General features: G+C 42.7%; 1 protein-coding gene across 3 annotated transcripts in view; it reads right to left on the bottom strand.

Moving 5' to 3' along the window:
* Vps52 (vacuolar protein sorting 52) overlaps positions 1-22,016 on the bottom strand; it is a 341,955-nt gene that overhangs the window by 154,125 nt on the left and 165,814 nt on the right. For all 3 annotated transcript variants that reach the window (XM_068346101.1, XM_068346099.1, XM_068346100.1), the window contains exon 6: positions 20,982-21,135. In XM_068346101.1, coding sequence (XP_068202202.1) covers positions 20,982-21,135 — 154 coding nt within the window. The remainder of the gene's footprint in view (positions 1-20,981; positions 21,136-22,016) is intronic.

Below are 22,016 nucleotides of genomic sequence, written 5' to 3'. Positions count from 1 at the left end.
CTTCAACCTCAGAAGCACCAGGAAAAGGACCACCCTGCTGAAGAATTTCCAGACGGACTACTTTGGAAGGAGGTCCAGCCACACTCTACGACGGCCAATCTGAAAGGACAAAGGCTCACCGGAGGGCAGGGGAGAAGGTGCTCCTCTAGGGGAAGCAACAATGTCCCAGGAACCACGAGGTTATCATGGAGTTAGTCGGTCTACGCCTCTACTTGACTGTTCCTCGGAAAAGGCAGAACAAGGAGGAGCTTTGAGAAGAGATCAGGGGTGGGAGAAGACGTTTGAGGTTTCTTCACCCCTAAGGAAGACCCCAAAGGCAAAGGATCTCTCTTAGAATACTATTTTTGCCAGTGCCCTAACTTCTCCCTACAATCATCGCAGGTGGAACCCTGCTTGCCACAATGCCCTCTGCAGATCGAACACAGAGACTGGGGGTCTGTCTCAACCAAGGACATGGAAGTGCCAAAAGAGTGCCCTTCAGGCCTTGGACAAGTACGCATGAAGAATGTCAAGGAGAACACTCACACCTGAAAAGAGAAAGAAATGAAAAAGCAAAGGTTTGTATGGCCAAGTCTTTGAGGAAGCAGAGAGCGGACACGTCTTTTCTCCTCAAGCCAAGAGAAAAAAAGTGACAGTTTCACCGATGTGTGAGTTAGAAGGGTAACCAGCAACCCCTCTCCACCCCCCACTAACTTGGGGTTCATGTGATACCTTTCACAGGGAAGGGGTTTCAATTTTAAAGTCATCCAGGACGGAGACCATTGCTCGAGTCTTCCGTCCGAGTAGGCGTTGACTAGGGCCTGATGACAGGCCTTCATTAGGCCGTGTTATGTAAACTCATTAGACCAAGAAACTGGTCCTCTCCATTATCTGCGCATTTCAGCATCATCAATTTGTCAGATTTTACGGCTGCCTCAGCAGCGCCCTTTTACTAGGCATTCACAGGGTTTAATGTCACATGCTGGAATTGCCATTTTTCTGCAAACTTAGCAAAATATTATGATGCATACAGAGGGTCATTGTCACTATATACAACATTTGGTCATTCATAACAGGCAAAATGTTGCTCTAGTTTCATCACAACATCCTCAGAAAGTGATGTTGTCATGTATTCAATTTCAATAGTTATTGTATAGATCAACTAGTGTGAGATATTCTTTTTCTCTTGTGTGAAAGAAATCTGTTACAACCATTCTGAAGGGATGTGAGGGTACTTCTTTGAGAATAAGAGGTTCTTTTTATTGCTTGTGCTATGGCACAAGTCGAAGTCGAGCACTTCTCAACAATTTTTCGGATATCCTTGGACATACCTGGCCAGTATAGGGATTCCCTTGCTCTTCTTAAACAGGAATTAATTCCCAATATGACCTGCGTGGACTGAAGTCTTGACTTCTGCTTGGAGAGATTTGGGTATCACTATTCTTTCTCCGCTTGAGATAACTCCATCATGAACCGATATTTCATCATGATGATCAATGTAACAACGGGCAATCACATCGACTAGTGTTTTTGGCAGGCTCTCCTTACGAACTGGCACAGTGAAAATGTGGAGGATTAATTCTATTTTAATTTATTTTTTTATTTTGCCAAATCGAGAGAGAGAGAGAGAGAGAGAGAGAGAGAGAGAGAGAGAGAGAGCGAGTTGTTTTAGTATTGTTACATCGAGAGAAAGGGTGTTTATTTGCTTTAGTTTTGAGAGAGAGAGAGAGAGAGAGAGAGAGAGAGAGAGAGAGAGAGAGAGAGAGAGAGAGAGAGAGAGAGAGAGAGAATTTCGTCTGCTTTAGTTTTGTTAGATCGCGCGTGCGCGAGAGAGTATGTGTGTTTGTGTGTGCGTGTGTTTGTGTGTCCGCGGTGCACGCCGAAGAACAAGGGTAATTAGCGAATGATTGTTTGTTGTTGGAAAGACTGTCGGTATATTTGAGGTTGTTTGTTTACATTTTTTTAGCTAGGATAGGGCGGTGATGAATGTCTTGGGCGAAAGCATTGGATAGTTGACTGTAGCAGGAGTCGGTTGTGTTTTTTTTGTTCTTGAAAGCCGGCTGTGAAGTGATTTTTTTATATTCGGAGTAAGTACTGTTTTTATTTATTTTTGTTAGGCGCGTTCATGAATGATAGAAAGTTTATTGTTTATCTTTGATTATAGTGCGATAGTTCAGTTAGTTAAGAGTGTTCGTAAGTGTTTTTCTTTTTTTATTTTGGCAGGCCGTGATTCCTCCTTTGGAGAGACTTAAATTTTGATAGATCGATGACGACCTGGACCGTATAATATGAACTTAGGAGAAGACTGCGGATGTTTATATTTAGACTGCGAGATATTGAAAGAATTTTAATTGTTGACGACCCGGCTGAAAATAAATTTGTTCTTGTTGATGATGATGACATGATGATGATGATGATGATGACCACCTTTAATGTTATTGGACAGTCAAATTGACTGCAGTGATTGTTTGCCAGGGATTTGTGGCAATTGGCGATAAGGACTGAGTTGCCAGTGTGGGGAGTTTGTGGACGACGGTGGCCACACACGTATATGAAATATTAAGAGGTTTCTCTTATGTTTAGTTTGAAGCTTTGAATATTTTTGCTGGGTTGTGGTATATGATTGGGTTTAGTATTAAGTGATTCATTTTAGTGTTTAAGTGTTTTTCGTTACTGTGTGGGGACTGTTGGTGTTGGATTCGTAAAGGTTTTGTGATTGGTGAGTTCTGTGTACCCACACACACCGCTATAATATAAATATAAAAGTGTTATTTTTATCTGTTTTTGTGTTAAGTTTGTTTAATGATGTATGATTTTTTTGTTTTGGTTGCGGTAAATATAGTTTTAAGGTTATGTTTTGTTTTTGTTGCCCTTTAGTCTAAGAGTCCAGTTTATGATAACGTCAGGGGAAAGTTTGTGTTGCGGAGACAATTGTCAGAAGTAAGATTCAAGGGTGTGGGGGTTGTTTTTGTTTACATCCCGCTACAAAAACAAATTGAACAACTTTACCTGTTCGTGTTGCAGTTAACTGACTACGAGACAATGTATCTGCCACAGGTATGTCTTTGCCTGTACGGCAGACTAAATCAAATGTATACCTGTACAGTACTCCATGGTGCAGAGTAGAAGATTTTGCAGTCTCCTGGGTGTCTTATCCAGTGGCTTCCCAACGATTGACATCAAGGAGTTGTGGTCTGTTACAGCTTTGATATCCCGGCCATATGTGTAATGATGAAATTTTGTAAGCCCAAAGTGCACAGCCAACATCTCTTTCTTCACAGGTGTAAGAGTACGACTAGCAAACGCAATTGGCTTACCATCTTGGTATAGGGCAGCACCCCGACCATACCTGTTGGTATCATTCTTGAAGGTTAGCGGCTTTTTCACATCATAGAGAGACAGTACGGGTGCAGAAGTTACTCGTTGCTTGGCCTTTTCAAATGCTGTCTTCTGGGTACTAGGCCAGTTTCATGGAATGTGTAATAATTACAACAAATTTGTCAATGGTGTAAGAGTTTCAGACAAGATTGGCAGAAACTTTCCCAGATAGTTCACTGTACCTAAAAATCTCTGGAGAGGACACATCAGTAGGTTCATGCATCTACAAAATCGCACGCAGTTTTTCAGGGTTCGTCTATAACCCAGCACTGCTTACTACATGACCCATAAAAGTGACTTCAGACTGCCTTAAATGTAGCTTGTCTTTATTCAGTTTCAAACCAACATAAATGCAACGTTTCAGAAAGGCTTCAAGGTGTCTGTCACGTTCAGACTCATCCTTGCCGTGGATAACATCATTATCTGCAATGCCAACTACACTACCTAAGCAATTGAGAACTTCAAGAAGTTTACGCTGGAATATTTTTGCAGATACAGTACAGATAATCCAAATGGGAGACACTTCCACAGATACCGTCCATGCATCATCTGGAAAGTTGTAAGTGGGCTGAATTCTTCATCCAACATAACACGCCAGTATCCAGCTCTCCAATCTGCTTTGTTAAATACTTTAGATTTTCCCATTTCATGTAGCTTGTCCTCGAGTATAGGCATAGTGAAACGTTCTCAAATTAGAACTTTATTCAGTTCCCAGGGGTTAATGTATACACAGATTTCAGCTGACATTTTAGGAACAATCACAATTTGATTTACCCAGGGAGTAGGGTCAGTCACCCACAGCTTCCTTCGGATCAAGTTCAGCTTTGAGCTTTTCACGTAGACTTATAGCTATTCTTCAACTTGGCATAACTACAGGTACTGTTTTGTCATGAAGTTTCAAATTGCCCTTGCCAAGTAAACAACCCAGCTTGCCATCAAACACTGAAGAGTATCCATCAGTAACATCATGAGGTTTAAAAGCACCCACACGTTCAACATTTTTCTCCATGACTTTGATTATTTCCATTTGAGTAGCAGCATTTAATCCAATTGAAGGGGGTGAATTCTTCCTTGACTAGAATAAACTCAACATTATATTTCTTGTTGTTTCTAAGGTTTCTTACAGTTTTTCTGCATACATCCAGTGTAGTGGTAGATGCATTCCACATCTGCAGCTTTTTCTCTGTAGGCAAAATATCAAGTGTACAGTAATGCTTCACAACACGAAATTAACTGGCCTTTTACATGTAAATAGCCTAATTTGTTCCAGACCATACAAAAACACCACATTGAAGATTATAAAAAGGATACACACCATTAAACAGTACTAAATGTATGAAAAGTACTGTATTTTGATCATTTAATAATACATTAACCATTGGTAACCTGTAAAAGAAGTGTTTTATTAGAGCCAACAGTAAATATAAAGTAAAAAAAAATGTGGAACCTTACTTTTGGAGTGAGGAGATGCCCAAGAGCGAAGGGCGGGGCAATAGAGGAGGATAAAAATGGCAGAAAACGTTAACAAGTGGCAGAAAACGTAAACACCTAACTTTACAAAACAGATGTATAAATGACAGAAAACATTAACACTTAATTTTAAGGAAACACATTTAAAAATGACAGGAAATATCAACACTATACTTTATGATATGCTTAAAAGAGAATTTATTTTTTCCTTTTTCTATTTTTTTTATTACGTTTCGTATTTTCTAAATTTAATTACAATACGTATTTTCTTCAGCACTGCTACTTTTCTTTCGCTTTTTAGCTGGTGCTTGGTCTGCTTCTACCAAAGGCCTCTTTTTAAGAAAATCGTCCCAAGTAGCTTATCTCTGCTTGCTTCTTAAAATTTTCCTGAAGTGACACGGGCAAACTTCGTTACAGTACTCAAGCGCACGACCTGTGATAATTTTTTCTGGGTGTCTCTCTTCTATGAGAGCCATCATTTTAAAGCAGCCATATACTATAGACCCTCTTTAATTTCTGCCGTTGTCAGTGGGTCACCCCCCCTCCCCCCCACTGTACTCTTACTGAACGACATTCACTCGCATGGCCTTCAACTCCTTCAGGTCATCCGTCGTAAGTTCCGCTTGGTGCTCCTCGATAAGCTCATCATGTTGGCCTCATCAACTTCCAGACCCATGGACTTCCTGAGTGTAACGATCTCGGCAACTTCAAATTGAGCAACAGGTTCAGGATTGTCAATATTTTAGGAATCGGCTTCAGCTTGGTCTGCGTGGAAGCCCTCAAAATCTTGTACGGAGACGGCATCAGGCCACAGTTTCTTCCAAGCACAGTTAAAGGTGTGCCTCAAAACCTCCTGCCAAGCTTGATCGATAATTTTGAGGCATATGACAATATCAAAATGCTCCTTCTAAAATTGATGAAGGGTGAGGTATGTGCTCTCAATAATTTCGAAACATCTCTTGAAGAGATACTTCGTATATAAAGCTTCTTAAAATTTGAAATCACTTGCTGGTCCATGGACTGGAGGAGAGAGGTGGTGTTCGGTGGAAGATAGAGAACCTTGATGAAGGAATATTCTGCTACAACATCCTCCTCGAGGACAGAAGGGTGAGTAGGGCATTGTTCAGCACCAGCAGGCATTTCATAAGGAGGAGCTTCTCTTCTAAACACTTTTTCACAATCGGAACGAAACAAATATTTATCCACTCGAAGGAACAATAGTCTTGTTACTCGGGCTTTTCCATTAGCCCTCCACAACACGTGAAGATTTTCCTTAGTGACTTTGTGGGTCTTGAAGGCTCGAGGAGTATCAGAGTGGTACATCAGCAGGGGTTTCACCTTGCAATCCGCACTGGCATTTGCACAGAATGCAAAGATAAGCCTGTCCTTCATAGGCTTATGCCCAGGTAGCCTCTTTTCTTCTGCCGTGATGTACGTTCGACGAGGCATTTTTTTCCAAAAAAGCCCAGTCTCGTCACAATTGAAGACTTGCTGGGGACTGTAGCCTTCCCTGTCAGTCAACTCGTCGAACGTCTTAACAAAGGCTTTGGCCACTTTTGTGTCCGAGCTTGTAGCCTCTCCATGACACACTACCAAATGAATGCCTCAGCATCTCTTAAATTTTTCAAACCACCCACGAGAAGCCTTGAACTCTGGCGGTTCCAGCTTCGATGTTCCTTCTCCTGCATCGGCTTCGGCCTGAGCATGCACAAGATCACTGAAAATGGCTCTGGCTTTCTGGCAGATATCGCTTCGGTGATAGTGTCTCCAGCCATTTCTTTATCCTTTATCCAGACAAGCAGCAGTCTCTCCATCCCATTGTGGATGTGGTTCCTCTTCCTGGAGAAAACAGTCATGCCCTTAGAATGTGTTGTTGATTTGATAGCTTCCTTCTGCTTCAGGATCGTTCCTGTCGTAGATGGATTTCGGCCATATTCCTTCACGAGCACACCTAACTGCATGCCAGCCTCGTATTTCTTGATTATTTCCATCTTCATCTCCATGGAAAAAATCATTCTCTTCTTTCCCTTGACATCAGCTACTTTCTTGGGACCCATAGCTAATGATGCAACATAATATCACACAAGATACAGTACAATTGTTACAAAAGCTAAATCACAAACACTAAGTCAATGCGTTGTAGTGGTTTGCGGACTGTGGCCAGAGGTAGCACCCGAACTGCCTAGTGTCCGAATGCCGACCACAACCCGACGTTCACTACACAAAAAATATACAACAGTGGAATACCCAAAAACCTGAGTAACAGTTCAACAGACCTGAGTACTGGGCACCACCCCTTGATTTATACTGGGCAAGGGGACCCAGCTAGAACCTGACTTACCCGTTTGCTTCTCCTCCCTTTTGCTTGCTGATCATAAGTACAAGTATAAGAACATTAGGTGAAAGGAAATATTGTTTAATTAATTACGGGACACAGTGTGGGAGGAAAGAATTATGATAAGTTACGGTACTTAAGAGATCTTAAAAAACAGTGGCTGGGGAAGGGGGGCACATTGGTGTAGGAACAGGAATAATATGCAGCGTTCATAAAACAAGAAAATAAAATTTATTTGTACAAAACTGTTAGGGTTATGTTAGCATGGACCCATCAATCCAAATAGAAAATTAAAGACAAAATTAGCATTCCTTAACGTCAAACTTCAGCAACCGGGTAACTGATAAACAAACAGGAAATTTTCTTCCCCCAGGTGGGACACTCATAAGTGTTCCTATACAGGCCAAGTCTAAACCAAGGCACACCTAACCGTGTATCTATTTGGGCAAGTACCAGTATGCCATCTATAAAGAACATATAACGGTGAAAAATACAGTACCACAATTTTCCCTAAATCAATACTGTTCTCATCAATCTCCCGTCCACCATTGGGATGCAAAGTCACTTAAACAGTCCTAATTTCTGAAAAGTACAGCCGCATACTATGTCGTACAGGTCTGTGCGGGCCCACCATTACCATGTCTCGATAAGTTTGTCAACAGCACATTTGAAATCTCTCAATCTTGGAAGGGGTTTTGAATAAGTCTGAATTCATACTAAACTCAAAAGTCACCCTCTTCCTAACATCGGAATTCACTTCTTGGGCCTCTGACCAGATATGTCATTTCCATAGCTAATGTTAACTATTTAATGTTCATGACACACTCTCATATAGCAACACAGTAGCTTACTTCTAGTTACAAGGTATGGATATAGAACAGCATCACAGACTAGTACAGACTGATAACAGGAAATATTCTAAATTTGCTCTCCCTTACACTCCCTACTGAGTGTAGGGGCTGCTGTCAATACCTGGAAAGGAACAATAACACATTAAGACATTTTTGGAAAAAGGGGGGCTTGAGGGATACAAAAGAAAAAAATAAAATCAAATATATTTCATACACACACAAACCACTAAAGTTTTCTCAGTCACAAACCCTTATATATTGCATTCCCCCCATTAGCCCTCAAGCCCATCCAAAAAATGCCTCGTAACTGACAGCAACACCCCACACAAACTCTGTACATTCAAGTGGAAAAAGAAAATTTACCTTGCAAAAAAAATTCAGTAAAAAGGTAGGATGATCAACTAGAGATTTAATTCATCATCCCTTCCTTAAGTTACATATCAAATTACATAAATTTACACTAGGTACAATACATTTTTTTCCACAGACTCATGACTTAACAAAAAGCAATAGGAATAGACAACCTTTTAAACACAATGGAGATCCAGTACTTACAAATAAAAAGTTAGATTATTGTCTATTCTTCCCAACAATGCTTCAATAATATACAATATAACAATTTCCATATCATACAGAAAACATCAGTATTACAGGTATACATTCAGGATCTAACAAGGGAAAAAAATTACATCCATTGCAGTCCAAAATCAATTTAAAAAACATACAAAACTCATTGATTTTGGACTACAGGTGTTACCTGATAAAAGCAATTTACTGAATTTATTATAACTGTCACGGTCAAAGTCGATTTACAGTACAACAATAAATACAACAGTTACAGAAACCGTGACTAAATAAAGATTTCCTCACACCACGTGTCCCTTTCCCAGCCTTTCAGATACCCAATGTGGGAATTAAAATATAACTAATAAGAACAAAAAAGGGTAATTACTATCAAAACTTTCTTTAAAAACTGTACCAAGATTAATTCCGTGGGAGATTTATAGTTCTTCTTCTGAGTCTCAAAATTCTGTCTCGGGACATGCGCCGGGATTCAGCAATCTGCTGGCGAGCCATATTAATTTCTCGCAGCACAGGAGACAGGCTAAGCCGGCGACTCTCCAGATACAGGCTGGGTGTCTTTAATCGGTCGATAACCTCACATAACAGTTGGTATCTGCGGGTGATCGACATACTTTGAGGTAAACCAGAGACAGAATCCGTAGACTCAGAAGAGGACAATAAAAATCCCGAAAAATCAGGCGATGACTCGGGGCAACTTTGTATTTCGGGCGACCCAAACAGTGCTGTAACGTTCAGGTTTGATATACCTGACTGTGCCACTTCAGCCTCGAGCTCTGACCGGTGTTTTAATCCACCATCAGAATGTAGGAAAGGGTTTAAATTCTGAGGTGACTTAGGAATGGAGGATGGTTCCCTCTCTATAATATTCGTCTGGTCAGTGAGACGAGGTCTCCACTCCAGGACTCGAGACTGAACTAAAGGTAGGTCAAGAACAGGACCCTTTGACCTAGTCCATGGGGGACTAAATCCACTAAAGGTGGGATCTTCAGGCGACAGTCGGTCGTCACAATCGGGTGGCAATAAACCAAGAAAGTCAATATCAGGATAATTAGACACTGCCGATTCAGAAACAGGGCTTTCTAAAGTAGCAGGTCTTGACCAATCTGGACTGGAACTCTTGGAAACACCTGAAGGTAGTTCCAATAATGGAATACTGGAAACTTCCCAGAATTCCCAACTCCCCGGAGGATGAACGAGACCTTCCTCTTGGAAAGAAGAAGCTAAGAACTGGGGCGTTGGCAATTCAGGAACAGGACAGTGAACCACTGACTCGGGAGACAAAATAGGGGTTTTACACATTCCAGTGGGGCTGTTCTCCCATAGTTGGAGGACCAAATGATCTCGAAACGATTCAGGCTTTAACACAGGAGTCTCATCACAATTTTCCGGAGGATATAACCAAGCATCCAGTGCTTTCTTTCTCTCGTAAGTCCTAGCTGGCTTAAGAATGGGCTTAGGCTGAGTAGTAGCCCTAGTAGGATGGTGACTTGAGTAGTAGCCCTAGTAGGATGGTGACTTTTACTCTGTCGTCGGGACTTGTTACAATCTCGAGACAGAAGGTAGGACGCCACTACTGCAGCTACCCCATAGGAGTCGCCATCACTACTAGAACTAGAACTCTCAGAGACTTCAGAAGAAACAGGACTGTCATCCATGAGTTCTGGACTACTCAGAGTCTCTGTAACAGGATCAGGACCCTTCGGATACCAGAGAAAGTGCCTCCTAAGATAAACTGGAGGTTCAAACCAGGCCTTTAACTGGATATGGTGAGCTTTTACCAGTTCACCATCAGGCAGTCTCTGCAGCTCATAGGTGACCTTATTCTCGTGTACCTTAGTAACACGGAATACCCCCTCAAACCTAGGGATGAGCTTGTTCGTCAGAAGGTGTCCCAACAGGTGCACCTTCTTAAGCACCAGAGAACCCTTTTTAAATGGTTTGTACCGAGGATGTCCTTCCGCCCATGGGCCTCTCGTTTCTGCTGATAGCAACGGGATACTATCAACATCGTGAGCACCCTTCAGTATGTTCTCAGCTGGTGTACAGCCAATCTCAGTGTGGTGGGAATGGTTGTAGCTGAGAACTGCTCGGGATAAGAACTGGTCCCATTTCCGAGATTCCCCAGAAATCACCCTCAGTAACTCACCAATGGTACGATTCACTCGCTCCACTGCACCGTTACTAGAGGGTTTATACGGAGTTGTTTTCACATGTACAACATTATACCGCTCCAACAACTCAGTAAATTCCTGGGAAATAAACTCAGGGCCGTTATCAGTCAATATCCGGACTGGAACACGGGGAATAACAGGAAAAACTCGGTCTTCAAGCGCCTGGCATATCGTACTGCTCTTCTTATTCCTTATGGGTACTGCCGTTACCCACTTGGAATAATGGTCGACTACCATCAGACACCCAATAAAACCAGTACTGGTTGTTGGGAGACTCACAAGATCCATAGCAACCAATTCAAAGGGAGAAGAGGTCACTATTTTCAAGGTCGGAGGGGCAACCACCTCCCTTGAGACCTTACAAGTCTGACATTCCCAACACGTCCGGCACATATCTCTGATTACATTAATTAAAGATCTGTGCCAGACGAGTCGACGGAGCATTGCAATCATTTTTCCGATCCCCCAGTGAGCATTCTGGAGTTGTGTCTCGGCAACTAGGTCAATCAGGACATTGAAGGTGACTACTGGGACTACTGAGCCGTCTGGGTTCCGCTTCACTAGCAAACCCTGGTGAACTTCCAGGTTTGACCAACATCTTCTATAGGGTAGACAGGAGCGTGGAACTCGAGATGCAGGAACCCCAGAGTAGATCATCTTAATGACAGATTGAATCTGTCGATGATCTCCTTGGATCTTGGACACCTGACTGAAGGACAGAAGAGCATTTCCAGAGAACACTCCCTGATCAGATTCAGGATCAGTTACCTTCATAACAGTGGTCTCGGTATGCAGGGAGGAGACTGAGAGTACCTTGGGAGACAACTGAAGAACAGTAGTGTGCTCATACACCAACTGTTCTCGGGGTGAATCCAGTGTCAGGTAGGCTGCGTCCAGTATATTCCTACCAAGAACATAACAAAAGTTAATGTCTTTGGCAGCTACCACCGCATAGTTAAACAGCGGTAGCCCCCACCCAGAAGGACACTTCACCTCTAACTGGACGTAGCCTAGAATGCTGGTGCAGAAACCAGTCAACCCCTCTAGCTGTTCTCCTGACAGTACCTGGTACTCTATGCCAAGTTGGCTCAGTACAGACTCACTTACTAGACAAACCTGTGCTCCTGTATCAACAAGAGCACAAAATAAGGTCTCCTGCATCATTACTATACCTACTGCCGAGTGTTGAGACACACGGGTACAACTGGACTGACGAGGTGCCTTTTCTGTCACGTACTGGATTACAGGACAATCCTCCGCCGCTTCCTGATCATCAGTGATCAAGCCCTCAGCGTCACGAACACGAGATTTTACCTCCACCTTATGGCCCAGAATCACGTCAGTTGGAGGGACGTAATTGCGGAGCTCAATCAGAGGATTAAAATGCACTCCAGACAGACACTGAAGATGCACACACTGAGGCTCAGTCACGGATGGATCACGATAGACTACGGGACAAGTGGGACCCCAATGGACCCAGATTTCCAGGTTCAATAACTTTGATGCTGCCAATAGCAACTCCAGAGCTGGGACTGTACCTGGAAATCTCATTGCCTTGATCCTGTTCCTGCTGGTCTTGTCCAGTTTGAAGCCTAGTCGACCGGCGTCTTTCAGAAACTGCTGAACTAAGGCATCCCGGAGCTTGGCTCCCTTCAGCGGAGAGTCGGGTGCGACACCTGACCCTTCTGTCCAGCAGTTCACGACTAGCTCCAAGGATTCGATGAGAGAATCTGGACCACCACGAACCTCCTTATACAAGGCCAGTCCAGTAGGCAACTTCGGAGTGCTGGGTTCAGTAGCTAACAGACAGTCAGTCAATGCGGGCCAGCGGGATAACCAGTCAGCAGCGGCATTCTGATCTCCTGGACAGTAATTAACAATAAAGTTAAATTCGGACAGGTCCTCCAGTGTCCGTGCTAGACGACTGTCCACCATCTTCATGTCATGAAGGTACATCAGGGGACGGTGATCAGAATGGATCACGAAGAACTGACCATAAAGGAAGGCCCTGAAGGTTTTCACTCCCCATCGCAGAGCAGCCAACTCACGCTCAATGGTAGAGTAACGGGTCTCGCAGTCAAGGAAAGTCATGGAGTCGTACGCTATCACCCGACGCTCCCCTGGATGCTCCAAGGACTCCTGGCACAGACAAGCACCAGCACCTTCACCCGAAGCGTCAACAAACAACTCCAAGGGTTTAGCATCAGCGGAGTAGTCAGGGTATGACAACATAATGTCCTCTTTGATCAGTTCCTTCAAGCGCACAAAGGCACTGTCCATTTCTGCAGTCCACTTCAGTTTCCTAGTTCCTTGAGATTTTCGTCCTCCAGTCTTCGCAGATAATGGTTTGGCTATCTGTGAGCACATGGGGATAAACTTCCTTTGGAAGTTGATCAGTCCCAGGAATCCCCGTAGCTCGCGCACAGTGGTCGGTTTAGGGAAGTCTTCCACTTTCTGGATGTATTCTGGTAGCTTACGCATACCAGAACGTCCAACCAGATGACCAAGATACTGGACCTCGGCTTGAACCCAAGAACACTTCCCGAGTTTTATCTTGAGTCCGTGCTTCTGGAGAGTAGCCAAAACTCGTTCTACCAGTTTCAGGTGTTCCTCGAAAGAAGACCCAAGTATCAATATGTCGTCAATGTAGACAACCACCTTGGCTTTCGGGAACTCTTGGAGAATACTCTGCATTTCTCTCTGGAACACTGCAGGTGCATTTTTCAGTCCAAACGATAAGCGTCTGAACTGCCAGAGTCCAAAGGCAGTAGAGAAAGTCGTGTATTCCTTACTGTCCTCTGCCAACAGTAACTGGTAGTATCCACGAACCAGGTCAAGGGTTGTAAAGTATTTGACTCCTTGAAGTCCAAATACAGAGTCGGCCATGTTAGGCATCGGGAACTTATCAGAGACAGTCACCTTATTCAGTCTATGGTAGTCCACACACAACCGTATACTATTGTCCTTTTTTCGGACTGGAACAATGGGTGAAGACCAAGGAGAGATGCTGGGTTCAATAATACCCAGTTCATGCAACTCCTTGCACTGTTCCTCGATGGCGTCAGCGACGGGTTTGGCAAACCGTCGAACTCTCTGATAAATGGGCGTCTCGTCATACAGGTGGATGCGTATTGGTGTGCTTGAGCACTCTCCCACATCATCATCACCAGTACTGATGACTGGAAGATGACGTCGAAGCATTTGACAAAACTGGTCCTTCTGAGAAGAGTCCAGTTCGTCGGAGATAGACAGATTGTCTATCTCTTCCAATACGCTCGGTTCAGGAGTCAGGTCACACTCCTGCGCTATCAGGCAGGATAGAGGAGCATCCACCATTACCATGGTGAACACTTTCCCCAAGAGATCGCCCTTCTTGATCTTGGCAGTTTCTTCAGATGAACCCTTGATTAAAACTGAGGCTTTTCCATCTTTCAGTTCGAGGATGCCAGGAATTGCTGTAACTTTCCTTGACAGACCGGGGGTTATGATGTCGCCATCATAATACATTTCCGGCCAACAGTTGGTCGGACAAGCAGGGCACCTAAAAGACGTGTCAAGTCCCTTAGGAAAGTTAACACTAACTGGAACAAGTACTGGCTCAATACTGGCAATCTTCATTGAATCGGTTGCGTGGACATCAAGTGCATAAAGCACTTGCTGACAACAGGCTCCACGTATCGGGACATAATACTCCCAAAGAGGCTCTTGGGGAGTACAGTGAACCCTCGTTTATCGCGGTAGATAGGTTCCAGACGCGGGCGCGATAGGTGAAAATCCGCGAAGTAGTGACAGCATATTTACCTATTTATTTAACATGTATATTCGGACTTTTAAAACCTTCCCTTGTACGTAGTACTGTTAACAAACCACCCTTTACACCCTGTAATGTACAGAACACTTAATGCATGTACTACAGCACCCTAAACTAAAACAGGCACAAATATTAAAGGCGATTTTATATCATGTGTTTCCTAAACACCTAAAAAGCACGATAAAAAATGGCAACCAATGTTTTGTTTACGTTCATCTCTGATCATAATGAAGAAACAAACTCATTTAGTGTACACATATATGTACGTATGGTTAGTTTTTGCATCGATTATATTGATTATACAGTACTGTATGTTGATTTTTTTATTACCAATGTTTTAGTTTACGTATTTTTCTTAGGACTTCCAAATGAAATCTTTTTCTTTATGACGCCGCCTGAAACGACGGCGTGTACGCTCAGTAAACAACCACGCTCAGAACAAACAAGGCATTTAACACGCATGATGATAGTGATAAATAATGATACAGTACATACAGTATTTACAGTACAAAGCATTTACAAAATATGTTACCTTACAAATATAAATTATACAGTACTTGTACGTAGCAAAGCAGGAAAACAATTTGAGAGAGAGAGAGAGAGAGAGAGAGAGAGAGAGAGAGAGAGAGAGAGAGATTGTTTTACGTACGTAAATGTAAATTTTAAACAAAAAAAATATGATAGGTTACAACATGTAGACTTTTAAAACCTTCCCTTTAACTTAATGCATACAGTACGTACAGTACTAAACTATAAAACAGGTTAAAGTAAAAAATAAAGATTGTTACTGTACTCACCACGAAAGAAGTTCCAGAAAAACTTGAATGACGATGGCGATGAATTTGCTGCACAGTAGAAATGATGATGATGAAGCTGATGATGTGTTCTACTGTGCAGTCAATGATAGTATTTTACGTCTCTTCAGACGGAGGTGTCTTTTCCTGGGACACCTCTTCAACTTCTTCAATTTCTTCCGAAGGCGTACTAGCAGGAGGAACTGGCTCTTTTTTGCGAGGCTGAAAAAACATTGTGATCGGAAGTTGTTGCCGCTGCTTCTTTTTTCGATCCAAGAGCATCCTGTAGGGAGTCGTGATGTCATCGACCTTGTTGCAGAATTGCATCGAGCGAACCATATCCTCGTCCCACTCTTGCAACATTTCTTTCGCCTCCTTCATATGGTTGCAGAACTTGGCGAGCCGTTCTAATGTTAAGCCCGTTTCTTCTACATTTTCTTGGGTCTCTTCCTGGGTACCCTCACTCTCTTCCTCACTTGCCGATTTCGTCAGGTCTTCGAGGTCTGCGTCAGTTAGGGGCTGGGAATGGCAGTCCAACAACTCGTCGACGTCTTCAGTCGTCATGTCGCCAAACCCGTCACCCCCAATTATGGCAGCCAACTGCACAGATTTCCGTATTGCAGAGTGTTGGATTTCCGACGGAGTAAATCCCTTGTCGTCGTAAACAATATCGGGCCACAGCTTCTTCCAGCTCGCATTTACGGTTGCAGGTTTCATCTCTTGAAGTGCCTTTTGAATATTCTGCAGGCACGTGGCTATGGTGTACTGCCGCCAGTACGCCTTCAAGTTGAAGTCTTCATCCTCGTCATCTTGGGCAGCATCCACACACGCAACGAGGTCCGCCAAGGTATTCTTCGTGTAGAGGGCCTTGAACGCCCTGATAACCCCCTGGTCCATTGGTTGAATTAATGACGTGGTGTTGGGTGGCAGGAACTCAACCTGAACGCCCTCACGCGACAGGTCAGTTGCGTGTCCACCAGCGTTATCCATAAGGAGAAGGATCTTGAATGGCAAGCCCTTCTCTAAGAGATATTCATGGACTTGCGGGATGAAACACTGGTGGAACCAGTTGGAGGTCAGCATCTTCGTAATCCATGCTTTTTGATTATGCATCCAGTACACGGGAAGGAGATTCTTATTTTTGTTTTTCAAAGCGCGAGGATTTTTCGACTTATAAATAAGCCCCGGCTTTAACAAAAATCCAGCAGCATTGCCACACATCACGAGGGTAACGCGATCCTTGAATGCCTTAAAGCCAGAGGCTTTGGCTTCCTCTTTGAACAGGAAAGTTCGCGACGGCATTCTCTTCCAAAACAAGCCGGTTTCATCCATATTAAACACTTGTTCCGGCTTGTATCCACCTTCAGCGATAATGTTCTTGAAAGTCTGGTTCACGTAAGTTTCAGCAGCGGCAGTGTCAGCGGAAGCAGACTCCCCATGCAGGGAAACGCTTTTCAGGGCGAAGCGTTTCTGAAACTTCGCGAACCATCCTTTGCTGGCGGAAAAACGTTGTTTCTGACGCTGGGAATCAGTGGAGGTCCCTGGTTGAGGATCATCTACATCATCATCTTCTTCAGCATGGTCGCCATCGTCGTCATGAGGTTCCTTTGCCGCAAAATTCTCATACAAGCTCAAAGCCTTTGTTCGGATGGTGTTCGTATCCAACGCTATGTTCTTCTTCCGACAGTCGGCAATCCACACAGCTAAAGCACCTTCCATGCGTACGATCGTTTTATTACGCGTTGTAACGACTCGCTTCGCTGATCTGCTAAAGGTGATTGCAGCAGTCTTTCTAATGTTCGCCTCGTCCTTCCTGATGTAGCGAACGGTGGATTCGTTGATGCCAAAATGGCGGCCGGCGGCCGCGTAACTTCTACCATCTTTTAACATGTCGAGAAGCGTAACCTTCTCAGCTATCGTCATCATTCTTCGGTGGCGTTTAGGCTCACTACCAGCCTTACTAGAAGCAGAACGCTTGGGAGCCATTGTAACAGAAAGTTCAACAAAAAGTTCAACTTAAAACAGTCGCACACAGCACAGATTCAACTTCACAAACTTAAGAACGTCTACTCAGCAATACGCGGAAAGAGAAAGTGAACGATGCAGTCCCGCGAGAACTTTGATGCTGCGGGTAGAAGATGCGGGCAAAACACCAATCACAGGCTAGATAACAAAACTTGAGTTTTGATTCGTCATCTATCAGCGCTTGAACCAATCACAACCCGTCTTATACAGTACTATGGTGCGTTGGTTACTCATAGAAGATGTCCCGCGCACACTGAACGTACGTAGATTAAGTACAATACCGTAATAATAATAAATAATGATAATAATACTGTACAGTAATAATAATAATAATAATGATTAATAATAATAACAATAATAATTTTATTAACAACAACAACAATAATAATAATAATAACAATAATAATAAAAATTTACGTACGTACGCTATTTTACGCCTCTCTCTCTCTCTCTCTCTCTCTCTCTCTCTCTCTCTCTCTCTCTCTCTCTCTCTCTCTCTCTCGTACGCTTACAGTACTTATTCGAAATGTGATTTTTGCAACAAAGAATATTATTGGATGCAGTACTGTACTACGTACGTATACATACAAAAGATTCATGGAAAAGAAGCACATCCATTACAGTACACACCATTCTAATATGGTATGACTGCATCTGATTTGCGTTTCATGTTCGATTTAATTTTACTACGTACTGAATTATCGTATGATCACATTCTCTTTTCGTGTTTTAATTCTTTCTGTGCTGAATTATATATCATATGTAATGCAATGAACAATCAGTAAGAGCAGATATTACTATAATTACAGTATTAATGGAATTACAGGTAACAAAATATCGTATTTGGTTATCTTCAGATTTCGCGGTATTTTCGAATTTTCCGGAAAATCCGCGATATGTATATATATATGGGTTATGGGAAAACCCCGCGAAGTGGTGAATCCGCGATTGTCGAACCGCGAAGTAGCGAGGGTTCACTGTACTGCCAACGCTCAGCCGATTTCGGGCTCCGTCAACTATCACCCCATTTGCTCTCAAGAACTGGTAACCAAGCACTACGTGCTCAGCCATAGTTCCTGAAGGCACTACATGGAACACACCCGGGGCGAATGTCATTCCATGCAGTATAGGGGTCAACCGTACAGTACCTAGGGTCTTAGGTCCTGTTTGCCCTAAACCCTTCAGTCCAATGGTGTTGGGTACCATCTGCAGCTGGTAATCCTGTACTACTCTCGATGACAGGAGGTTGACCTCAGCTCCGGAGTCAATGAGAGCATCCAACGCTCCCGATGGAAACTCAGACATGGTCACTGGGACAACCATGAGTGGTACAGGAGCCAACTGCGCCAGGTTAACCCTACGAAGGGTTTTCAATACAGCCTCAGTTTCTGCTTTCTCTCTGGAGGAGTCAGTTGGAGAAGCTCTGGACTGTGTCGAGGACAGGTTATCACAGGCCAATCCTGAAAGAGCCATTGGAGGTGCAATGACTTTTTCAGGTTGAGGGGTAACCTTAGAAATCGAGATTTCCGAGGCTGCCGCCGGAATACTAGGAGCATGCACCCTAGCACTCACACCCTCCTTCGATGTAGCCCCATCTTCTACACCGAAGGCCTTCCTGCCCGCATCACGCCTCTCTCGGGCTTCTCGGCACCAGTCGAGGAGGCGTTCCTTCATGTCGGGGTATGAGACCTCGGGACCCCCCATGGCTGAGAACGCCTCATGAATTTCTCCCTTCAGAAATTTCCCGAGATCAACAGTCCATCGACCTGAAACGAAAAGACATAGGAACGCCAATGCGTAGATGCATGATGGGATACAGTACAGTAGATGCTAACCAATAGGAGAGCAGGATCTCATGGTGGTAACTAGCATCCGAGTAGGGAGATAACCAACGGGAGTGCGGGAGGATGGTAGAGAGTTTACGAGCTGGAGACGCGCAAATTTTAAAATCAGTCTCAGACACGGTCTTGCTCTCGCATCGTACCTCCTTTCATCGTCCGAAACATTTTTCGTGATGCAAGTTGTAAAATTCTTTGCATCTCGTTTTGCAGAGTGAAAATTTCGTAAGCAGATTCTTTCGTATCGAGAGGTTTGACTGTACTTAGCAGGCAATACATTTACAGAAGCACTAGTATTTACCAGAAAAACCACTTGTTCTGCATCAAAAATTAGCTTGCATTTGAGTTGATGAGATTTGTGAATACCATCATCTGATGTCACTGCAAAAATCCAGTCTTCATCAGAATCATCTTGCATCTTCACAACATTGTGGACGGGGTGATTTTTTCTTTGTTGTCTTGCATTTTTAGCATTCTGGTTTTTGGTAGCATCATTGGAGCATTTTTGTGCGGAGTGCTTCTGTTCATTACATTCGTCATATGTTTTACCTCAGGCAGGGCACAGCTCTTTCTTCTTGACATGATTATGACCACATATTTGCACTGCTTTTCAACTTCAGATTTTGCAGATTTAGACTTGGACCTGCCAGGCTTTTTTTTTTTATATTGAGTAGCAGCAACTTTGTTTATTGAGTCTGGTTTCAGAGCTTTGTGCTGTGTGAGGGCACATTCAATAGTTCAACAAATGTCAATAATCTTACCAAGAGTGAGAGTACATTCCTTTAACAAATCATTATGGGCCTCTTCAGATTGTACTCCAAACACAATCCTATCCCTGAGCAGAGAATCACTACAGTTTTCTCAGTAATTGCAAGTTTTCCCGAGAGATCGTAGGTCAGCAAGTTATGCATAAAATTATTCAGATTAAAATTGGTTCCTCTTGTTAAAGAGATAACGTTCTTAAGTTTCATTTACCTCACCAACAAAAAATTCTTGAAACTTGTTGATAACTTCATCAACCATATGAACATCCTCATTGGTTTGGAACTTGAAACCACTGAAAGTAAATAGAGCGTCATCAGCAAGGCAGTTTTTCAGAAGGGCTACTTGCGTTTCATGATTTTGTTCCCCGAGTCTCGTCAGGATAACGTAAGACTCTCACCTTTGCTTGAATAGTTTCCAGCTGTCCACAGGGCTAGATTCCAGCATGAATAGTTGTGGAGGTTTGATTCCAGGTAACCGAGGAGGTGTTGGTGATTTGGCACCAGGCGCGTTGAGTCAGAGTGAGCAACAACTGAGCAATAATCGAGAACCACAAGGTCTGATTCAGGAGAACTACAGAGGCTTGTAACAGAGTGCCCACCAGTAGAACGGTGCAGATAACTATGCGGAATGTTCAGAAGTTTCCACAGAACAATTTCTGCTTCTTTCACAGCTGCCACCATGTTTCATTCTCGGAGGTTGTTTACTCTAACATTGTTTATTCTCACTAACTGCGGCTGACAACTAAAAGAGGACTATAAGTAAAAACTTATTGGTACCGCCATCTAGCATATACATCACATAACAGTTGCCACCCTGCATTAAAGTCTTAATGACTAGTAATCCAGCTCCTCCGAAAGATAATCCCTATTGAATAGCATAAGGTTTGTTTAGTAATTGAACAAGTGAGTATTCTAAGATTTTAGTCATTCATAACAAAAAGAAATACATAGTTTTTAAAATTACCAGACTCGGTACTTACTTATGTTTGATCATAGCATTCTGAGGAATTTGGTAATTAGAAAGAGGCTTTCGGAACTGATAGATTTTCTGCAACAAATACTCTCGAATCTTACTAACTGCTTTAACAGTAAGTTTATCAACTATGTCTTGGACATCTTGACATGAATGAGCATCTGAAAAGGAAAATCATTCATTACTAATTTGATAATTTTCTACTTAATTTCTGTGTATGTGGAATTTTCTAGCCACTCTTTAATGTAAACCAGAACAATACATATGTGAACTTTGTATTTTGATATCTTGTAGGACCAAGATTAGCAGGGTAAATAAGGTAAACAAAAGATGCAGCACACAAGGATGCAGGTTTCATCCATTTTAATCTGACATACATTATACCATCCTCACTGATTCCCAAATACATGAAACTATTTTGAAAAAATTAGACTAAAAAATGGGATTTTAATAAAAAAAAATTATTTCTGTACTCACCTGATGTTCATATCGTTCTCGTCTCTGGAAGCTTGGAATGTCGACATCAGCCTTTAAACATTAAAAAAAATTCCCATTTTTTTCTTTCTAATAGACTAATGCCCTTAGTAAAGCTTACTGACATCTAACAAATAATAGGAAGCTATGCATGTTGTATCCCTTCTTCACTCTCAAAGTCAAATTAATCCCTTATCTTCTTGATGCCACTAGTCACTGACTGGGGATGTACATGAATAAGCATCAGGTATATATAAAAATACCAGTTTTTTTACTGAAATTCTATTTATTCTAATGAGCCTCCCTTTATTTTCAAATTACTGATTCCCACACTCTAGTGGTGGTGGATAGTGAAGGAAGGTGATAGGACATTTAGCTTCCCATATTCAATATAATCATATTCCAGCCTACCTGTAGTTTAGACTTTTGAGCTTCAGATTGACATACTGAATACTATTTTATCACCAAATTCCTCATTTATACAATAGAAGTCTTTTTAACTGTACCCAAGGAACTTTGCTACTGCCAGACAATCGAAAGTACCATGGTATAAGGTAACGCCTTAAAA

The sequence above is a fragment of the Palaemon carinicauda genome, chromosome 22, assembly GCF_036898095.1.
Source record: "Palaemon carinicauda isolate YSFRI2023 chromosome 22, ASM3689809v2, whole genome shotgun sequence".
Taxonomy (NCBI): domain Eukaryota; kingdom Metazoa; phylum Arthropoda; class Malacostraca; order Decapoda; family Palaemonidae; genus Palaemon; species Palaemon carinicauda.
Note: the sequence above shows the minus strand (reverse complement) of the source record. Positions and strands in the feature narration are given on the sequence as shown.